The sequence below is a fragment of the Lissotriton vulgaris genome, chromosome 3_1 (genome assembly GCF_964263255.1).
Source record: "Lissotriton vulgaris chromosome 3_1, aLisVul1.2, whole genome shotgun sequence".
NCBI classification, from domain to species: domain Eukaryota; kingdom Metazoa; phylum Chordata; class Amphibia; order Caudata; family Salamandridae; genus Lissotriton; species Lissotriton vulgaris.
The window spans coordinates 1,026,047,865-1,026,070,832 of NC_141689.1; the positions used below are offsets into that span (position 1 = coordinate 1,026,047,865).

The following is a 22,968-nucleotide window of genomic DNA, read 5'->3' on the forward strand; positions in this document are numbered from 1 at the left end:
ACTTACCTCGATCAGTAGCTCATTTTTGTGGTAACACAGCTGTACCCATGCATTTTCGCTTCGAAAAAGTAAAGCAACTGCAGTTTTGTTATCTTCGAATTTTAAAAAGGCTGCTGCTGCCACTGCATCAACTGAAAGAAAATACGTAGTCGTTTGCAAACTTTGCATAATGATAAATGCATGTGATTTTACCTAACGTAATTATGGGTATGAAAAATGCATGTGGTACTGGCATACCCTAATTTAACTATGCTCTATTACTAAGGTAGTTGTTACTTTTTAAATACTTCTAGCCAGGGGTGGCTGGTGACATTTGAAAGTGGTGAGGCGTAAAATGATTGATATACTGCACCGCAGCGAGCGAGAGTTGCTCGCGAGCCCGAACAACCTATGGGGGGTTGAAAAAAGAGTGGACAAATGGTGCATTTTCAAGCAAATTTGAGAAAGCAGGAAGGTTAATGAAGCAATTGTGAAAGTGCAGTTATTACATTAATAAAGAGATGTCATATAACATAGGTAGCTGCTAATTCAAACTTTCTTTCACACCATAGTCCAGAAGGGTCTTGATACAAGACAGATAAGAGAAAAAGCAGTGTTGTCATCGACCAGGAAGACACTCCTATTTTGTTGGTAAGAAGTCAAAAGATTGGTCAAATTGAAAACCTGAAATGCAATTCGCAATCCAAACATTTGCAAGTACATCTCATCTATGTTCAACAAGCCATGTTTTACCCATGATTGGAATTGTGAATCACCAAAAAACTGAGCCACTGCAATCAAAAGCAGAGGGCCTCCTCAAAAAGTATGCCCTTAAGAGAGTTCTCTCATCTCATGTCCTCTCTATATTTTCTCTGGAAGTTGAAAACTCATCACAGTTCACAGAACAAACCTGAACCTTTTGCATATTCCAACACCAGAACTAATTCTTGGCCATTTAGTTTAGAGCCATCCATACCAGGAATACATAAAATACCTTTAAATCGAGAAGAAGGTATTCCAAAACAAGGAGTGGTGAAATGCTGCTTAAGATAAGATATACACACTAAGTACTATGGCCAAGAGCACGTAATGTTCAGTCAACAATAGGCTTAGGAAAAAACACCCATTCTGAGAGCACCTACAGTCAAGATCCTTCACTTGAGACTATGTGCGCCCAAAGATGTAGTGATATGTTAACAGTTGTAGGTAGACTTAAGGCCTTCTAACTGATGTACAAGGTGAAGGATCGTGCCTGTAGGTGCTCTCAGAATGGTTGGTTTTTCCTAAGCCTATTGTTGACTCTTTCTTCCCCTCTCCCTTTGTCCTCAACACTGTCTCTATTTGTGCTTTTTACCCTCACTTCCATTTGTCTATTTCATCACCTAGAGCTCAGTTCCTTTACTTTTTCTCTCCTGGCATCCTCTTTCTATGCTACATTTTTTTTATTTGTTTCCGACTTTTTCTTTATTTACATATGTGATTCATTTACTTTCTCTATTGCTCTAATTCAGATGATTTATTTTTCTGTCTTGCATTCTTAGTTGCTCTTTTTCTTTCTTCCCTCCTTTCTTGCCACCACAAATGTCCCATCTCTTTCTCACTACCCTTTCTTTGACTTCACTTTCTTCATCCCATCTTTACTACCCTCTCTTTCCCTTACTTCTATTTCTCCCTTCTTTGTTTTTGTTTCCCAGTTCCCTTCTCTTTCTGTTCCTTTTCTTTCGCAACTTTCTCATTTACACCCCCTTCCTCCATCTATTTCTCTTTACCTTTTTCTTTCCTTCACCCTTCTTTCCCACCATTGTCCATTTCTTTGCTTATTTCCTTGTGCATTTCTTCCTCCCTACCTCCTTTATTTACACATGTTCTCCTTCCAGTTTATCTGTCACCCCTTCCCTTCTCCTTCTTATCCCAACCCCACTTCTTCCCTTGTCCCTCTCATCTCCTTTTTGCTCTCCCCTACTGTCTTGTCCTCACGTTCTTCTTTACCTCCAGCTCTTACCGTCTCGCTTTGCTTTCCCTCTCTCTTTGTTTACTACGTGCAATAATAGCGAATAATGCTGACAAAAAGCTGACGTTTAAATTCCGCTTAGTGCAGAGATGTGGATGATTTAAATGAATAACTGCTAAGGAGATTTTAAAAGTTATTGTGCCACAACAATTTCAGGATTGTTTTGTATATTTGAAAAGTAGAAATGTATTATTTGGAAGTTGATATACATATATCTCAGTACTATATTGAGACACATTTGCAGGCACTGTAAGTTGAGTTAAGACTCATCAATTTTTAATTGCATTTATATAGCGCTAACTACCCTTGAACAGGTGTTGAAGTGCTTTACAGGACTGTCATGCCAAATCCAGGAAGCTGCGTCACCGTAGGTCTGAGGCAAACAGAGAGTGATGTCTCAAATAGAAGGAGAGGTTATATATACACATGTACACACACACATAGACACAGGTGTGATTCTTTTACACACACATTTGTGATTCTTTTGTACATACACACAGACACACACATGCACACACGGAGAGATGATTGAGTTTGGAGCCTGTGCCTTACAAGCCACCCCACCCCAGCCTGTGTCCTCATTGACCTCCTGTGGGATTAAGGCCTGAGGCTCACACTGAGTAATGCTACAGAAAATGAGATCAAACACACACACACATGATTATTTTACAAACACACACACACACGTGATTCTTTTCTATACACACATACATACATACACGGAGACACATTCAAACACATACACACAGGTGATTACGTTTGCATCATTCTCTTCACAAGCACCAACTCCCGAGGCTGTACCCTTGATGGAGCGAGATACAGAAGATTTTGTGTGTACCTCATTCAGATCAATCACCCCTATAACAAAGTAATATATTAATTTTGATTGCTGTGTATTAACCAAAACACACACATTACATGTGGGAAATGCTTTGCACTAACAGGTTTAGTTAACATATTAATTAGTGATGTAAAACGCATGTTTAATCTAGTTTCTGCATTTAAGTGGTGTAATAATGCATGTCTGTGTTATAATTTGCATTGTGCATTTGAATGTTGCTTTTCTGCTTTATTTTTAATGGCTTGCAGTGTGATGCTTTTCTGCTAGGTAACAGTTTTAAAGGGTAAATATTAGCACTGGTGGTTGGGGGGACAGAAAACACATATATTCTGTGTATTTACATTTTCTTTTTCTGTTTATCAAAGTTTTGGTGGGTTGCCAATTCCAAAATGGCTTCGTTTTTCCCGGTTCTGCGCAGTACAAAAAGCTTAAATCATTTTGCTGAAAGAAACTCATCCATGCTCTGTCTTCACTGAGAACACTTTGCAACCTCAGCTAACTATGATTGGAGGCCGCTTGATGTGAATGCTGGTGAAATATGGCTGTCTCACTTGTTTGTGGGTCGAGCATTGGGTGCAATACACAAAAGGTGATGGTGAGCTTGCATTTCCTCCAGAAGGTTCTTTTACCATAGAGGTTTTGCGGAATTTGAGAGAAACAATGATGAAATTTAAGCCTACACCTAGACCTGAACAATTTGAAGTGTTAATGAAATGGGAAGTTGAGGTGTATAAGAGAGAACAACAAAGATCAGGAAGAGGTTATGTTTTAGGTTAGGATAAATATCAGAATGAGAATATTGAGGGCAAAATATGTAGATGGGAGCAGGTAGATATACCAAATGATTTGTTTCCTGTCAGAAGTATGGGAGGATCTAAAGGAGATAAAAAGAAAGAGGAAGAGAAGCATGTTCAAATTTTAGACTGTAGAAACAGTGACACAAAAGATGAATTGCTAGATGACATTCTGAATAACAGATCACCTCCATATCAAGGGGAGCTTGCAACAGTGGTGCCAAAGGTACTGCCAGCAGAAATTACAAAAGGTTTCCAAACTGTTCCAGTCCCCATAGAGTAATGCAATAAATAAACAGGAACCTGTTCAAATTAATAGTACAGTAAAAAAGTCAGATCTCCTTCCAATGAGTAGTTGGCAAGAAAGACAAGTGATAAATAGGTCAAATAATAAAGAAGAAGAAAATGAATTAGCAGTCAAAACACGAGAATTGTCTGGAAGTTTAAAAGAACTGCCCATGAATGTGGAAGCTTTAACAGTCCCAATGAATATAGATTCTGTAATTTCTATTTGTAAAAGTGAGGTAGAGGAAGAACATTCACTGACCATACCGTTAAATGAGGTAAAACCAGATCTTAAAAGAGTTATTATCTGAAAGTGTCAGGAATAAACTGCCTAGTGTGTACGAATTAGATACAATGACAGATCTGACAAAAGCTCTGACTTACGCGAATGGAACTGAGATCCTAGCTGAAAAACAGACTGGATCGTTGCAGGGAGCGAAACCTAGAGAAAGAGTAAATGAAGCCTCTTTGGGTTTGAAAAATGAGGAATTGGGAGAATGGGTACAAGGTGGCTATAGAAAAGATGCAGAATGCCAACAGATAGATATTGCAGAATTAAAGGTAGACATGGGGAAATCACATTCTGGAAAGGTAAGTATGAACAGATTAAAATGTCACCAGGATAAAGAGATACTCCTTATGAGTAGAAGCAATGCCTTGAAAAGTAAGGATTTGCAGGAAAATCTTGAAGAAGCTACCAGTGAAACAGGAGTAGAAATTTCCAAATGTAGGGATTTGCAAAAACCATATAGATCAAACTTTACAGAGAAGGGCATAGAAAAAGTAAACAAAGCTGGAAGAAAAGCTAACATTAAAGAATTGCTGAGAAAAAGAAAGAAAGTTGAAAAATGGAGAAGCAGGTGGAGAAAGAAGAAAAAACGAATAGCTGATAGGGGATCATTAGCAGGTCCTGCTGCTCACAAACGTGAAACTGACTACATTACCAGAGGGAATTGGTTTGCAGATGAATCGGCAAAATATTGCACAAAACAAGATTGTTCTTTGATTCAGACATGGGTAAATAAAGACACTTTTTCTCAATATCACATGCTTACTAACACAGTAGAAACATGGGAAGAAGTGAGGAAAGTGCAGGATCAGACAAGTGATGAGGAAAAGGAAACATGGGTAAGGGAAGGTTGCACAGAAAAAGAAGAGAATGATGTTTGGGCCTACCAAGATGAAAGAGCTGTTATGCCCAACAATATGTTTACCCATTTTGCACACATGTATTGTGGACAGGCGCACACATAGGGAAACTGAACTTGCCAACAAAGTTATCAGTCTGATTTGTGAAAAACTGAGCACTAAAAAGAAACTGTATTGTGCCTATTGTCCAGAAGCTTCTGGAATAGGTGAACAGGTAAATGGCACAATGAAAATCAAATTAGCAAAAATGTGTGATTCCACTGTCTTGAACTGGCTAGATGTTTTGTCCCTAGTTCTAGTGACCCTGAGAAATACAAATGATAGATGGACAGATTTAAATCTGTACAAGGTACTAATGGGACAGGCAATGAGAAAAGCACATATACCTGATCAACCACTGAGCAATAGACTGCAGATTTTGGATACATGTTCAGAATCAGGTGCTAAGCAACCAGAAGCTGGTAACACAAGAGAAACAGACAGTAAAACTGGTGATTTAAGACCAACAGACTGTGAGAGTGAACAACATGGTGTAAAACTTAATGATTTTTCACTTGAAAACGATTTGGAAAGTACTACAGAACTAAGACAACAGTCACAGAGACCAAATCTGAAGTACAAGTCACTGGAATGGACATATATGGCCCTTCTTGATATACAAGAGGAAGCAGATAGCCAGGAAATCTGGGAGTGACTGTACGAGAGGTGGTCAAGGAAGAAGAAAATTCAGAAGTACTGAGAGTTATCTTATCTGACACTAGAGGAGGCAAGGATGATCAGGAAAATCAAAACAAAGACTGTGAACCTATAGATAGGGATGATTTGCACATGAATTCAGGGATTACTTGAAGTGACCATAACAGTGTCACAGAAAACATTTCTGGGTTTTAGCACACAAGGCAAAGACGATTTTTGATGAACAATTTGTAAGTAGTTAAAATAAAAGAAGGGGCAAAGGAATGAAAGTCATTCAAGTGTGGAAACACACTTTGTAGAGACAGTACATATTTAGTAGATTAGATTTATAGGATAACTTAAATACCATAGTAAATATAACATGTTTTGCTTTAAGTATAGGATGTGTTTATGTTGCATCATTTTTTTTCTCCTAATAAGACTGTCACCAATGTACCAATAGTTGCCACCAGTAGATAGAATTGCACTTCATAGGGATAAGTACATTTTAGATTAAGAACTAAAGATAACATTTTTGTTGAGAACAAGGGAAATGAGAAAGAATTTGCTGAACTAACAAAAATTATTGAGAAGTGTCTGATCAAATAAAATTTAGTGGAAAATATTGGTGGTCTTGGGTCTTTGGTGATGATTCACAAATCGTTCAAGGTATTCAGGATTTGTGATCATCAAAGGATGGAATTGATGGAGCGAGATACAGAAGATTTTGTGTGTACCTCATTCAGATCAATCACCCCTATAACAAAGTAATATATTAATTTTGATTGCTGTGTATTAACCAAAACACACACATTACGCAGGGGCGGTGGCAGGGGCAGTGGGGTGGCCTTGGTAGTGGACAAGCGATATGCATGCTCTATTATAGACACTGATGACATCTTGGGTTGCAAAACTTTGGGATTCTCTCTTTCCCTGTCGCCACACCAGTCGTGCTCGGGGCTCTTGGTCTATAGACCTCCTGGCCCTATGGGCTCTTTCCATGAGGAGCTCCACTCAGTAATCTCTGCTCTTTGTGTAAAATCACAGCACTGCTTAATTTTAGGCGATTTTAATATCCACATGGATATTATGGATACAACAGACAGCATTAAGCTGAGTGATACTACTGCCTCTGTGAGACTCATTCCCTATCTTTCGGCCCCTACACATGTCAAGGGTCATACACTGGACCAAGTGTTTTCTACCATCCCGATCGACATCTCCACTCCTGTACCAGTCCTTTGGTCGGACCACTTCTTAGTGGACTTTCAGATCACTCTTGCAAACAAAGCATGTTCTAGTGGCCTGGCCCGCACGGCTCAGAACAGTAGAGCCTTCCATCGCGTCTCTCCAGACCTGCTAGCGCAGGCCTTACTTTCTCACACGTGCCTGTTGACTGGCGCCCTAGAAACCGATCTTAGGCACTTGCAGACTTGGCTTCTTCAACAATTTGAGGACTTAGCCCCCCTTCGTGCTGATCGCACTAATTCTCCCAGAGCATCTGCCCCCTGGTTTTCTTCAGCTTTGGCTGAGAAACGGCGGCATTGCAAAAAAGCAGAGAGAATCTGGTGTAGGCATTATGATTCTTTATCTAAGTAAACTTATAGAGAATCTATGAAGGAATATCACCTTGACATCATCACAGAAAAAAAGTCCTACTTTGCAACAAGAATTGAGGAAGCCACTAACTCTTGCAAAGAAATTTTTCTGATAGTGAAGGATTTTATCTCTCCTTCCTGGTGTACTCCCAGAAGCTTGCATTCTGAGCTCTGGGTTAATGAGCTAGACAACTTTTTTGCAAATAAAATCATATCTATTCAGGCCTCCTCTTCTGATGCGGATGTGACCATAGCCCAGGGAGCGTCCCCACCCTTACTATCTTCAGTCGCTGAGGGGCCTTCCCTTGTGGACTTCCCGCCTTTAACTATGCAGGCCTCTTTGGACCTCCTTTCTAAACTTAAATCAGGCTCCCCTCTTGACCCCTGTCCCGCCAAAATTTTAGCAAAGGTTGCTCATGTGATCAACCTCTTAGTCAATCCGGTGCTTAATCTCTCTCTTAGCACAGGGGTGGTTCCCCAGTCCTGGAAACAGGCTCTCATACTGCCACTTTTAAAAAAGCCTAATCTGGATCCCACGGCACATACTAACTACAGACCTATTTCTCTTCTGCCTGCTTTGGCGAAAACTAACTCTTGGCAGTTTTCTCGAGACACATAACATCTGACACCAGTCACAGTCGGGCTTCCGTTCCAACATGAGTACAGAGACAGCTTTGCTTGAAGTCACGGAGGCCATCAAAGAAACCATGAACTCCGGGGGCAAAGTGCTGCTGGTGATGCTGGACCTCTCGGCGGCCTTTGACACCGTCCCCCATGGCCGTCTCCTTTCTAGACTCTGGGAGATTGGTCTAAGGGGGTCGGTGTATAGTTGGTTTGAGTCTTTTTTAGCTGACCGCCAACAAACGGTCTGGGCTCCCCCGTTCTCTGCCATGATGCCGCCATTAGAGGTGGGAGTTCCCCAGGGCTCAATTTTGAGCCCTACTCTTTTTAATATCTATATGGCCCCCCTGGCGGCACTGGCAGAGGCTCATGCAGCTTAGATCGTGTCGTACGCTGATGACACCCAGCTCCTATTCTCGTGTTATAGAGGCTCCGATTTTGATGGCGAGATCATCAGAGGCTGTCTAGAGGCTGTATTCGACTGGTTTCAGCAGAACAGTCTCATGTGCAACTCCGACAAATCGGAGGTGTTGTTTTTGGTTGCCCTCCCGATCCGAGGTGGAAGTCCTGGTGGCCTGCGGCGATGTTTCCCCCCGCCAGCGACTATGCGGTCGCCAAAAATCTTGGAGTACAGGTCGATAACTGCCTCTCTCTGAAACCTCAGGTGTTAGGACTAGTGGGCAAATGTTCTGGTCTCCGCAAAATGACCAGGAAATTTCGGCCCCTACTCTCGCTGGAGCACAGAAAAGTCACTGTGCAGGCATTATTAGGCTCACGCCTGGACTATGCCAATGTGTTGTATCTTGGCCTTCCGGATTTTCTCCTAACGGGCATGCAAATTGTCCAAAACTCTGCCGCGCATGCCATTTTTGGCCTCAATCGGAGAGCCAGTGCTAGTGACCTTCTTAAAATCCTCCACTGGCTCCCAATTAGAAGGCGCGTTGTGTTCAAAGTGCTTACTGTGGCCTTTAAAGCACTTCATGGCACAGGAGCTGCGTACATCCGAAAGCGGATGGCGTTTTATCAGCCATCGAGATCGCTTAGGTCTTCCACCTTGGCCTTGGCAGCTGTTCCAGCGATTCGGCGTGCCCGGTGTGGGGGACGTTCGTTTAGACGTCTGGCTCCACAGCTGTGGAACACCCTACCTCTGTCTTTGAGATCCAATGGCAACTTGCTAGCTTTCAGGAAGGACTTTAAAACTCTGCTCGTTGTTCAGTAGATGCCCCGCTCTGCCTCTACCATCTGTACCGCCGAGGGTTTTGAAAGCGCCGGGACACTCCTCGGAGTAGCAGAGTGCTATATAAAACTCCCCCTAACATTAACAACATTAACATTAACATTACATGTGGGAAATGCTTTGCACTAACAGGTTTAATTAACATATTAATTAGTGATGTAAATCGCATGTTTAATTTCGTTTCTGCATTTAAGTGGTGTAATAATGCATGTCTGTGTTATAATGTGCATTGTGCATTTGCATGTTGCTTTTCTGCTTTATTTTTAATGGCTTGCAGTGTGATGCTTTTCCGCTAGGTAACAGTTTTAAAGGGTAAATATTAGCACTGGTGGTTGGGGGACAGAAAACACATGTATTCTGTGTATTTACATTTTCTTTTTCTGTTTATCGTAGTTTTGGTGGGTTGCCAATTCCAAAATGGCTTTGTTTTTCCCGGTTCTGCGCAGTACAAAAAGCTTAAATAATTTTGCTGAAAGAAATTCGTCCATGCTCTGTCTTCACTGAGAACACTTTGCAACCTCTGCTAACTATGATTCGAGGACACTTGATATGAATGCTGGTGATTGGTGAAGTGGCTGCGGGCCAAAGTGATAACCACGAGAACAGCTGAATGTCTGCCAAGGACAAAAGCATAGTGCCTTTCAAAAATGACCATGTGGAAACAGCTGAATCACTGAAAATGAACATTTAAAAAGGCCTGACGAGGAACAGGAACTGTTAAACGTGTATTTATCAGTTTGCAAACAAAGTTGTTCACGGACATCCTGGAAGTTTGAGAAACGCATGGACAGTTGAATTTGTACCTGTCAGTCTTTTTAATCAGCAAGTTATTCATGGATATCCTGAAAATTTACAAATACATTGTCAATTAACGAACATCCTGAAAGCTAATTATTGCAATCTCATGACCAATCAGAGAAAAGAAAACAACAAGACTTGAGACATTTGAGGGTAGAGAGCCAGAAAATTCAGTATAAATATCAGAGCAAAATTGGGGTTTAATGTCATTGGAGCTGATCGCAGAGGGAGATGCTCTTTGCACTGCAGCTGTTTGCAGAGATGCTGGCAGCCTGAAACTATGCCAGATTTCTCACTGGTAAACCCCTGTAGGTTGGAGATTCGTGGCGGGACACTAAGTCTGGGTGAAAGACTGCGTCCGAGGAGCTTGGTTTAGTAAGTATAGTTGGGGTTTTAGAGATGCTGGGTAGGCAGGTTTTAGTGTAAAAATCTTTAGAATGAAATGCATGTTAACAATGGTTTGTCTGATCTTTTCATGAAGAATTTCACTTTCAGTTACATGACCAAGGTTTAATGTTTTATTTTAGAGAATAATGCAATTAATGTGAACCTGAATTTTCTCTTCACGATTTTTATTAAACACTTTTCTTGATTTATTTCCTGAATAAATAGCAATGCTTAGTGAGAATTAATAATGACAGAATAAATGCTAATTTTCTTTTATGCAAATTAATTACATAAAATCTTTTAAATGATTTCAGGTGTTTGTGATTCTTGAGAGTCAATTATTTATGCAAATAAATGTATTGTTGTAGTGAGGTTAAGCTGGTCTTGACAATCACCATCAACTTACTCAACTAATTGGTCCATCGACCAAATTGATGCATAGATTAGTTTAGAAGGATTATTGATGAAAACAAATGTTGGTGTTAAAAATCTGTGCTTAGAGGTATCGTGTCATCGGAAAGAATACACTCAACCCATTTTGTGTATATATATTTGCAAGGGTCTGGGGTAAAGTGTGTGTGTGAGACTAGGTGTGTTGTACTTCGGTGTTATGGGCCCCATCGGAGTGACCTGGACCCTGGGTTGGTGATATTTCTGGGTGAGTGCTGCACCACCCTCATTGTCTTTATGTGGGATTGATGTCTGAGGCTTACACTGAGTGATGCCACAGAAGGTGAAATCACACACACACACATGCACACATGCACACCCACACACACACATGCGCGCATAGGTGATCGGGTTTGCAGTCTGTGGCTTACAAGCTCCCTTTCCCCTCCCAGCCTGTGTGCACTCACTGACCTCCTACGGTATTGAGGTAGGAGGCTCCCACTGAGCACTGTCCCTCGCCCCCCCCTGAGCAGTTTGCACCTTCACCCTCATGAGGTTTGTTTATGAGGCAGCAGCAGCTGTTTTGGAAGAGGGTCTAAAGAGGCACGTATGTTGTTGAGTGAAAGCACCTTCATATCTGCGAGACCCCTTTATTGAAAATTACATATGGGACCATAAATTACACATCTCTAAGTCTCTTCCGAGGCTCGAGCGAAGTGGAAGGAATCATCCCACCTGATTTTTTTTAACTCGATACTGAAGGAAACCCCTGTGCTGCTTTCACTTCTAGCTCCATCTGTGACTCACAGTTGCAAACCTTGTTTCCATATGAAGAACTGGCCTGAGGTCTGTTCTTTGCTGCTGAAACTGTCCTGATTGTTGTTGCACCCTGTAAGTCAAGCAACCCCGAGTATTGTCCTATGATGACGAGAGGTGTATGGACATCTGGCTATAGGTACTGAGTAACACTACCCTTGGTACCAAGAATAGGGTTGGCTCTGGAACTGAGACCCCCCTCAGAGTATTATCCTGGGGCAACAGGAGCGTTGTGAGGCCTGGCTGTCACCGGTCTAACTATTGCCCTTCAACACCAAGAGCCGCCCTGTTGCTCGAACCCTGACCCGCCCCCCTTTCCCAAGCAGGGAGCACCCGGAGACAGGTTTAACTGTGGAATGCCGAGTTCCCATGGCTCGTTGTAGAAAAGGGCTGTAAATTTTCCAAAACAACTTTCTTTAGCCCGCGGGATGTCCAAATATAAACTGAAGACAAACATAGTTAGAGACAGTCGCGGGGTGGGGTGTTGTGGGGGGTGAAGTGTCGTGTGGGGGGGGGGGTCGCACGGGGGTGAGGGGAGATTTAAAATAAAATAAGAATCCTACCTGAGCAGGTCCGCGCCGCCTCGGGTCCGTTCGTTGGCGCCTACACTCGCATCACTGCTGGCAAGTGGCAACCCCTCTCAGCCAATCCTGGCGCTGCCAGCAGCATTAGGATTGAATGAGGGCATGGTTACTCTCCGCCTGCCTGCCCATTAGGAGACCAAGGTTTGAGCCTTTGATCAACCCTCGCTCTCCTAATGGGCATGCGCAAGACAGAGCAGGCACAAGTGCGCAGGACTGGGACGGCACAAAAATTCGCCCTCCGTCCCAACTGATGCGCACTTGTGCTGCTGCATGCCCCTGGTGACTTCTGACTGACAATGCATTTCAGTCAACATGATGCCGGACCGCCCACCACCTTCAGACTCTGAAGGGGTGGGAGGTCCGACGTCATGCTGACTGACATTATTGTCAGTTCTTCCTCATGTCTCTGAACTTAAGTAAACTGAGAGCTTACTTAAATTCAGAGACGCAGAGGGAGCAGCTACGGGTGGGGCGGCAACGCCCCAATGGACGCACCACTCCTGCTTCTAGCTATAAGAAGCAGAGAGCATGCTAGCACTGATGTCAATACTATTCACATAAAGATACAGCGATGACAGAGAAAGACTCATAAAATATATGTTTCTTCTGAGATTACAATGCCAACCACTTTGCTGTTTTTCACAACCATGCTCCCTCTTCTCAGAGGCGTATGCATTGTTCTAGTACTAGTAATTGCACAACTACTAATATTAGGGGGATCAGCAATTTTGGACAGTGGACTGGCCGTACATTTCAGTTTGCCCCTACTAATGGGTTTAACATTTACCACAGAAATTGGTGTTTTAGTTTTCCGGACAGATTCCCATATGTTCTTTGCGCTTTCCAGGGCAGTTTTGTGTGATATATTATGTTGAGTTATACCTGACTATGTCCTTGGTAATCCCAGAGGACGTGTTGTATGTCGTTTTAGATTTTGAATGAACTTTGCAGATTCATGCCCTTATATAGGTACAATTTGCATTGCCCGTATATAGGCATAGAAATCAAGCCCTTATGTAGGCATAGCCCATGCTACCCAAATAAAGGCATGGCTACTTCCATCCGTTCATCAACGTCACAACGATTTCTTGGAAAACCAGACTCTTAAGCAGAAGAGACTTGCCCCAGCCTGGATATTGATTTTTCCAAGAAACTCATTATTATGCATGAGCATCTATTCCTTAGAGGTTCACCCATGACGTTCATATGCCCGACTTTACGTCAAAGATGGCATTCCTAAACACCTTCAAGGTATAAATATACCTTCACTTGCTATGGCAAAGCACTCTGTGGTTCGGCGCAGTTCGACTACCTACCTGCCTGACGCAGCTCGCTACAGCAAGTGCCGAAGGAAGCAGACTCTCCAGCTGACGGACTAAACAGCAGCTGACATCCTCCTGCCGGGAATCCAGCTCCAGTGTTTCTGACTCCTTTTGTGGGGTGTTAGGAAATCGAGTCTGAGACAGAGATACCAACCTCTTCCATTCTAGGGTATGGAGCTGATTAGAACCTTGAGAAACCTTTGGCAGTTCTTGACAAAAACTAAACCTATGCTAAAGACCATACTTATTTTTCCCTAGTACTACACCTAGGTTAGGTACATTGGGGTAGGCGTAATTTAGAAGCACTAGTTGAGTATTTTAGCCTGTGTTATTTATGTATGTATTTTTATATGTCATAGCACTAGACAATGCTATTACAGTATTATTTTATAAAACTATTCTCGCTGTACGCATTATACTTTGCATTCTGTCTAACGATTGTAGCAGTTCACCTCTCTTGCATGAGAAAGAAGATTGTTCAATAAACCCTTTTATTGAAAACGCCTGATTCTCTATTTCTCTGCAACTCTGTAGAAACGAAGCATGCACGATTGACTGAGTAAAATAGTTATCTATTGTTTCCACGACTCTGAAGATATTTGTTCCAGTCCTAGGGAAACAAAGTTGTCATATTTATGCGGTTGTCAGAATCTAATCCCTTCTTGAGTATTCAAGAAAGTTTCTAGTGACCTCTCAGCTAGTTGGCACTCACAATTAAATTTAGTATTTTCGATAGAGACATACTGACCTCAGTCCTATGTCAAATCTATAGGATCTTCTATTATTCCAATGTGCAGAGCCTATTGGGAATATAGGAACTACACTACATGGTGCCCAATGTTTGGTAAGGCATTAATGTAATGCTAGATACTAAAGTAAGTCAGTGGTTATTTCCTCAGAGACCCCCTACTCATAAAACTCCAATAGACGTCTGGAGTGGGTAAGGGATAATATCCGCCATAGCTGAGTAGGACGAAAATCCTATATATTAGTTTTTGGTTTGTTCAACGTTGAAGGATACAGTGGTCCAAAATATTGTGCACCTTATCCTTGTTTCCTTGAAACATGCTCTGCAAACTTTCAGTCAACAAAATGGGCAACAAAGATAATCCCGGGGCCAATGGAGCTGCAGGCGGAAGCCCCGGACCAGCTTTCAACGTTACAAGTTTCCAAGAAACCGACAAGGATGCTTTAAGCATTCCTCTAAATTTAAGGAAAGCCATCACTATAAAATCTATAAAACACGGCCTATCATTGAGAGGTGGTAGGGCAGTTTTTGTGATAGAGGCACATGAATATCATAAGACAGAGGTATTCTATTCATGGATAGTTTTCCTTGAAGCGAATCCAATAACAAATGTGTTTCACTTCTCCTAAGAAGATGAACCACTGGATGAGTATATTCCTTTTAAGGATATAGAAATTCCACTAACATACCAGGAGCATGAGCTCTGGTTTAAAGGCGCCCTAAAACATTTAAATCACATCACCAGGCTCGGTCCACTAGGTAGACCAGGAGCCATATGGCCAGTTTTAGCTGGCTATACACCACATCCTGACATTAATAACATGACAGGTGTGGAACTACTATCTCAACTCAAAGAGCTAATCAAAATCTACAGACAATTGGTTCAATATGTCATGCGGACTCTCACAGTCCAACCTACCATAGTTATTCCACAACAAAGCTATCACCAGGGGAATACACTAAAAATTACACCACAGACTTTGCACTCAGTCATTGGTAAGTTACCTGCAAAACGGGAACAAATTCCATTGTGGATAGCTAAAAAAATGTCTCAAATCCAAGCAGTATTTCCTAATACTAGTGCACATGAGAAACACAGAATTTTAACAATCTGTTTACTGATGGGGATCACACCACATCTGTAGGACTGCAAAACTTGGGGTACAGTCTTCGCTGCTCTCTACACTAAAACACATGGTGTGCAGTCTATGGCGGTAATACCTGACGTCCTGAAAAAAAATTAAAATTAATATGGGGCAGAGCCAGCTTTAAATTTGCGTATGAAACTACTGAAAGATTTCAAACAGGTCTCAGCAATAGTATTAGCTAATATTAAAGGTGAAGCAACATCTGTGGCGATCCGCCAGAAATTAAGGGAATTTGATGTAACTGAGCAAGAACTAGCCAGAATAATCGAAAAAAACCTCTGAAGAATTAGGCAGAGACAGTCTGGGTGGGAAACCAGTTAAACCTCAACTGACTGAAAATCCTGAAAAGGTCTTTTCTAAAAACACTCCCACTCCTTCTAAAAGGAACTGGGAGATTAGCAAACAAAATTCTAAAGAGAAGCGTTCTCAATCCAGAGGTAGGTCTCCCCAAATGGAGCCCTCTGAAAAGAGGTATAACCTCAGGAATAGGGATGATTTGAGAAAACCAGATAGATATGAAGATACTGATACACCTTCCTCTCGTACCTTTCAGACTTCGTCACAGAAATCGAAAATAAGAGGACGGTCAGAAACCAAAGAAGAATGCGTGAAGTCCAAAGACAATCAACACATTCAGAAAAACAAGAAACCTCAATTCACCAAAAAGAAGGTAGCAGGTCTAGAAATCAAAAACAACAATTGATGGACTTAATGTTGCACAATGGCAAAACATTCACCCCCAGTCACAGATCTGGGTTTAATCCATCGTTATTTTGCTCACCACACCACCCCAGTTCAGACATGGCCATACACAAATCAGTCTTGACCCTGTGCCTCATGGGAACAGTCCAGCCCGAACTGCCAAGCATTGTCTTCCCTGGACCGGAATCAAGCATCCTAGGACCCATTTTTGGCTATCAGCCGTCATCAGCCAGGATAGCTTGATTCCAGTGGCATGCAGAGCACGGGATTCACATCTGAGCATACCCGTCCCACTCGGGGTGACAAATGCAAAAACAACAATTATTGGACGGAATGTTGAGCAATGGCAAAACATTCACCCCCAGTCACAGATCTGGGTTTAATCCATTGTTATTTTGCTCACCACAGCACCCCAGTTCAGACATGGCCATATGCAAATCAGTCTTGACCCTGTGCCTCATGGGAACAGTCCAGCCCGAACTGCCAAGCCATGTCTTCCCTGGACCGGAATCAAGCATCCTAGGACCGGTTTCTGGCTATCAGCCGTCATCAGCCAGGATAGCTTGATTCTAGTGGCATGGAGAGCACGAGACTCACGTCGGAGCATACCCGTCCCAGTCGGGGTGACAAATGCAAAAACAACAATTGATGGACGGAATGTTGCACAATGGCAAAACATTCGACCCCAGTCACAGATCTGGGTTTAATCCATCGTTATTTGGCTCACCACACCACCCCAGTTCAGATATGGCCATATGCAAATCAGTCTTGACACTGTGCCTCGTGGGAACAGTCCAGCCCGAACTCCCAAGCCATGTCTTCCCTGCACTGGAATCAAACTTCCTAGGACCGGTTTCTGGCTATCAGCCGTCATCAGCCAGGATAGCTTGATTCCAGTGGCATGAAGAGCACGGGACTCATGTCTGAGCATACCCGTCCCACTCGGGGTGACAAATGCAAAAACAACCATTGATGGACGGAATGTTGCACAATGGCAAAACATTCACCCCAGTCACAGATCTGGGTTTAATCCATCGTTATTTTGCTCGCCACACCATCCCAGTTCAGACATGGGCATATGCAAATCAGTCTTGGCCCTGTGCCTCATGGGAACAGTCCAGCCCGAACTGCCAAGCCATGTCTTACCTAGACCGGGATCAAGCATCCCTGGACCGGTTTCTGGCTATCAGCCGTCATCAGCCAGGATAGCTTGATTCCAGTGGCATGGAGAGCACAGGACTCATGTCTGAGCATACCCGTCCCACTCGGGGTGACAAATGCAAAAACAACAATTGATGGATGGAATGTTGCACAATGGCAAAACTTTCACCCCCAGTCTCAGATCTGGGTTTAATCCATTGCTATTTTGCTCATCCACCACCCCAGTTCAGAAAAAGCCATATGCAAATCATTCTTGACCATGTGCCTCATAGGAACAGTCCAGCACGAACTGTCAAGCCATGTCTTCCCTGGACCGGAATCAAGCATCCTAGAACCGGTTTCTGGCTATCAGTCGTCATCAGCCAGGATAGCTTGATTCCAGTGGCATGGAGAACACGGGACTCCCGTCTGAGCATACTCGTCCCACTCAGAGTGACAAATGCATGTCTTCCCTGGACCTAGAAATCAGACATGCCGAGGATCTTGAGGACACAACTCAAGAACAGGGAATGGGCTCAGACAATGTAGGACAGAGCAGCAGAAGTCACCATAGCTCACAAGAACTTGAAGGATCATCTGGAGACAGTGGACTTGAATTAATTCATTCAAGTTGAAACTGCAGATACCAGGGTTAGTTCTCCACATAAATGATATAAAATAACACTCCGAATGGAGAGAGACATACCTAGAAAGATAAGAGCACTCTTTTGGGAGTGACTTGGGTTATGACATTCTTCTAGCTGAACAAGACTGGCCAGCATCATTTGTCATGGAGAGCCCACATGGCGAATACATCATTATGCCAGCCTTCTCTAATCACATTCAAATTCATTTAAAATATACTTATGCCGGAAAATGGGCAGTAGCCCAGGCTCCAGCATTATACAAAAATCATTTAGGATGGTATTAGGACTCCCCTCGCAATAAAATTCAACTAAAAAAATCAACCAACTGCGCAAAGGCAGTACCCAGTTAAGCAAGAAGCTAAAAAACAGGTCAGATCTTTGATCAACTTGAATACCAAGGGGTGATTGAAACATGCACCTCGTCAATGTACAATTCTTTGTTTCCTGTCTCAAAACCAGACAATACATATCGTCTAGTTTTGGATTACAGACATCTAAATTCTAGTTGTGAAACATTTGGGGCCAGATGTAGATAAATACTATTTACCTATTCTTAAATACAGAATCATACCGATTTGGTATTTAAGAATAGGTAAATAGTATGTAGGTAATTTTTTGGTAAATTTTACTGAATCTGTAAATTTTGGTATTTACCAAATCGGTATTTACCGAATCGGTATTTACCGATTCGGTAATTGCCGTTCATTCCTATGGGGCTGGAGGCCCATAGGAATGAATGTCATTTACCAAATCGGTAAAAGGGGGAAAACATTGAAGGGTGGCAGGGTGTCACTTTGACAACCTGTTGCACCCTTCAATTGTGTATGGGTGCACATGTTGCAGACATACATGCCCTAAGGGCATGTATGTCTGCAACATGGCACTGTTGGAAAAGCAAAAGAAATGCTTTTTCAAAGGTTTTCATTATTTACCACCAACTTGTAGTTGGTGGTAAATAACGAATCCTTAACTGAGGAATGCACTAACTTGAGCGCTCCCTACATACTGGATTCGGTAATTTACCAAATCGGTATGTTAAGAATTTGGTATTTTACCGAATCCTTAAATTACCGATTCGGTTAAAATACCGAATCCTACGAAAATGCCACCTACATCTAAAAAGCCCAATACCGGTCGGTAACTGATGAAATTCTTTAATTTCGGCCGTTACTGACCGGTATTGGGTGACCTACATCTGGCCCTTGCTGTACAAAAATTCACACAGTACAGCACTGATCAATAACATTGTGCGTAAAAAATATAAAACCACATTGGATATTTCTAAAGGTTTCTTCTGTCAAAACATTGCACCAGAAAGTAGGTATTTGACCGCTTTCTCAATTATGGGGACACAGCGTCACTTCTGTCTTCTCCCTCAAGGATTCAAGAATAGTCCTGGATTATTTTCAACAAGAGTAACAAAGTTCCTACAAACTTTTGATGATGAACGATTATCATATGTGGATGACATCCATCTGACGGATGATGACTTGGATAGGCACTTGAACAGGGTGAATACCATTATACTTGATTCGCCTTTGAGGGTTATAAATTCAATTTTAAAAAAATCTAGAATTGCCCATTTAAACGTCCTGTTCTTAGGATACGAATTCTCAAGTGAAGGCAAAAGCCTGGCAGACAACTTTCTAAAGAAATTTGCCCTGCTCCAACCTTCAAAAATGCTGAAAAACCTACAGTTGATTCTAGGTTTCCTGAATTTCGGAAGAACTTACATAATAAACTACGCAGAAAGGGTTAAACTGACGAACTAATCAAACCTGATTTTAAAACAGTAAATTGGACACAAAAACGCACAGAAATTTTGTGTTCACTGCAAACAGACATGTTAGCAACTAACCATTTGCAAACACGCGTAAACGTACGCAACATAGTGATCCGAATCATTCCAGAACAATGCAGATACACATACTTAACATTTAACAAAGGTGAAAAAGTACCAATTGCATGCAAATCACATTTGTATACACAAAGAGAAATGAAATTCACTGCAACAAATACTAACAGTGTACAAACTGCAGTAGCAAAAGAGAGAGCCCTCACACAGGGTAAGCGCATTAAGGTTGTTACACCTGTACCTGCCATAGAGGCAGTGACAAAAGTGAGCATTCCTAATGCTAAAGCTTTACATCCGAGATGGAAACAATGGGTTAATTCTCTTGCTGCAACAGACCTTAAATACGTTTTTGACACCTATTTGAAGACACAAGCATTTCTACAATACAAACAAGAATTTCCTCTGCCTACTGAAATTCTGCTTCTTGAACAGTATGAATGTATAATTTATACTGACGGATCCGCTCAACCTGCGATGGGGGGTAAACAAGCCAATAGTGCGGCGTGTGCGATCGTTAAAGGTCGCTGCGCGATGGCAAATTCCGACTAATGGTCACTAAAACTCAATCTCTAGGAGACTGTACAGCTCAGCGAGCTGAACTACAAACATTCAAAATGGCACTTGAAAATACAGATCAAGAATTCCCCACACTCATAATATGCGATTCGTGTTATTGTGTTCAATCTTACAATGAATACTTGCAAAACTGGCTTCAAAACGGTTACAAAGATGCAAAAGGTGGCACAATCAAGCATAGGTTGCTTTGGGAACAAGTAGTTCAGTTATGACAAGGACTACAAAACACTCACGTGATACATATGCTGAGTCATCAACGTGATGGCGTTCACGTTGAAGGGAATTCATTGGCTGATGAAGCTGCGAAGGCAGCTGTGCAAATGGCTTCCGTAGCTGCAATCACTCGTTCAAAAACTAAAATAGACAGCGAAATAGTGCTACCTGTCAATGCTTCAAGCAAAAACAGTGGTAAAACTTTATCAAAAGGGTTTCCACTCAAATACTTGTATATAACTGATGTGAACAATGTTCCATTTGCTCGAATCCCTGGAGTGGGGGATAGAGTAATTCCAAACATGGAACATAGATTAGGACTAATCTTAGCAGCACATGAGGGGCTTGCCTCTGCACATGCAGGTGTTTCCGCCACAGTGTCATTATTAAAACAGAGATACTGGTGGCCGCGCATGAGGAAGCAAACCAGAAACTATATTTTGGAATATGAAATATGCCAAAAGATGAAAGTCTCTACTGTGAAACGTCCTGTGCAGACACCCCTGTTGATTTCAGATAAACCATTAGCCTGCGTTTACTTAGACCACTGTGGTCCCTTACAGAGGGATGGTAACTACAAATATATTATGGTCGCAGTGGATTTGTGCTCAAGGTTCATTTGGATATGGCCTCAGCGCTCGGCTGACGCTCGAATTGTTATAAAAGATTTGCGAGTCTTTATCGGCACATACACAGTCTGCATGCAACATTATGACCAGGGTCCTGCGTTTAGCTCTCGAGCTTACAAGGAGGCCATGGCCAGTTTGGGCGTTGCATTGCGGTACTCTAGTCTATTCCATCCTGAGCAAAATTTGGTTGTGGAGAGAAAAAAACGGGACCTAAAGCAATCTATAACAGCTAGGGTATTAAGCTAGGGTGACGGGTGGGTCAAACATCCAATAAGTGTCCAACGTAGTCTTAGAAGTTCTCTAGGGGTATCACTCCATATGAAGTCCTTCTGGGGACCAGAATGTTAGGACTGGACCTCGATTGTCAGACTTCAGTGGTAGATCAAAAACCATTTGATATCAAAGACCGTTCGGCTGTTTTACAGGACTTAAATGAAATAAGAACAAAACAAAGCAGCGTGTTCCTGAAGCCAATCACCACTGAAGAAAAACTAACCATCCCAGCAAGGCCTGTCTGGATTCCTAAGCTTGGGGGTCTAGTTAGAGAGAATATTGTGGACAAGAAGGAATTTGGGCCTTCTTACAGACAACCAGTACCTGTCCAAGCAATCCATGGATCAATACCAGTATTACTACAGCCCCTTGCTGGAAAAAAGAAGAACAGGTTAGTGTCCATGGACTTGGTTAAACCACATCATGTGGCCAATACCAAGCAGTAGGCCAAGCTCCTGCTTTAATGAACAGCAGGATGTACAATGACATGTTACTTTCCGGCACCCTTCTGACAAGAAGAGTGGATCCTCATAAAAAATTCCAGGAAATAAGAACTTTCCTATGAAAAGCAGCTCTGCTTAAAATAGGCCTGTGAATGTCACATTTAAGATTAAAGGTCCTTCACTTTCCATAAAAAGATCAAGAGGACGCGGGCATTTGGCCTCTTTCCAACACAGCCCACATATGGTAAAGTGCTTTTAAAAACGCTGAACCACGTGAACCCTTGTGAAAATAAACCTGTTTGCAGATTCTAAGCCGACGCACTGCTCTCCGGCTTATGACATAACAATTGGGACCACCCTTACTCAGTCTCTTAGCAACCAGCACCAATATATATCATCTGCATTTAGCACAACAAACAGCAGTACACTTCCTGAAAACAGGACGACTAAATTCTCCATCACATGAGCTACCTAAACCATTTATAATGGACTCCACTGTGTAGCGTACCACCCACCGCAAAGATTTTCAGCATATCTTCAGGGTAGTAAGTACCGTACAGATCACAGTGCAATACAGAAAGTGTCTAGAAAGGGTCGTGGTGTGAGTTCTTAAATCCTTCTCGCACTCTCCCCATACCGATTTCTGAGAGAACTTTACAACAGGTGCCTATACTTTAAAAGCAAACACTACTTTGCACCCCACGACTGCACAAGAATGCCCATGAAGTTCAAACACTATTTCCCGCCTTTCGAAGATACGCCCTTGTTTGTTGGTCACACCATATGTGCGCACCTCCCGTAACATCTAATGGTATGTAATTAAAACCACACAGCTAGACCGCGCAACAGAAGACACATCCACGTCCTTTACGGCGTGGTTACGTCAATGGAATGTTCTGTTGCTGTGTGCTGTACACCACTAGCCCTAGCTTAACAGATGCCCAGGGCTCCACCCGGAACACACCAACAGGTGGAAGGCGGGTGTGTCTGACAGAGACTATTGCAGATGCTTCAGTATTGAAGAATGTAGGCTGCTAACTACTGAGCTCATAAATCTGTAGATATAAAATGTGTACGGGTCCGAACATATTAACTATGGCTGCACGT

At 42.3% G+C, this 22,968-nt stretch overlaps 1 protein-coding gene and 1 pseudogene across 2 annotated transcripts in view; one reads left to right on the forward strand and one right to left on the reverse strand.

Annotated features, from left to right (window-relative positions):
• The window catches only part of LOC147727331 (uncharacterized), a 1,245,320-nt gene that overhangs the window by 124,646 nt on the left and 1,097,706 nt on the right, over window positions 1–22,968 (reverse strand). For both annotated transcript variants that reach the window (XM_086961416.1, XM_086961415.1), the window contains one exon: window positions 7–131. In XM_086961416.1, coding sequence (XP_086817542.1) covers window positions 7–131 — 125 coding nt within the window. The remainder of the gene's footprint in view (window positions 1–6; window positions 132–22,968) is intronic.
• LOC147727332 (uncharacterized) lies at window positions 4,958–5,908 on the forward strand (annotated as a pseudogene).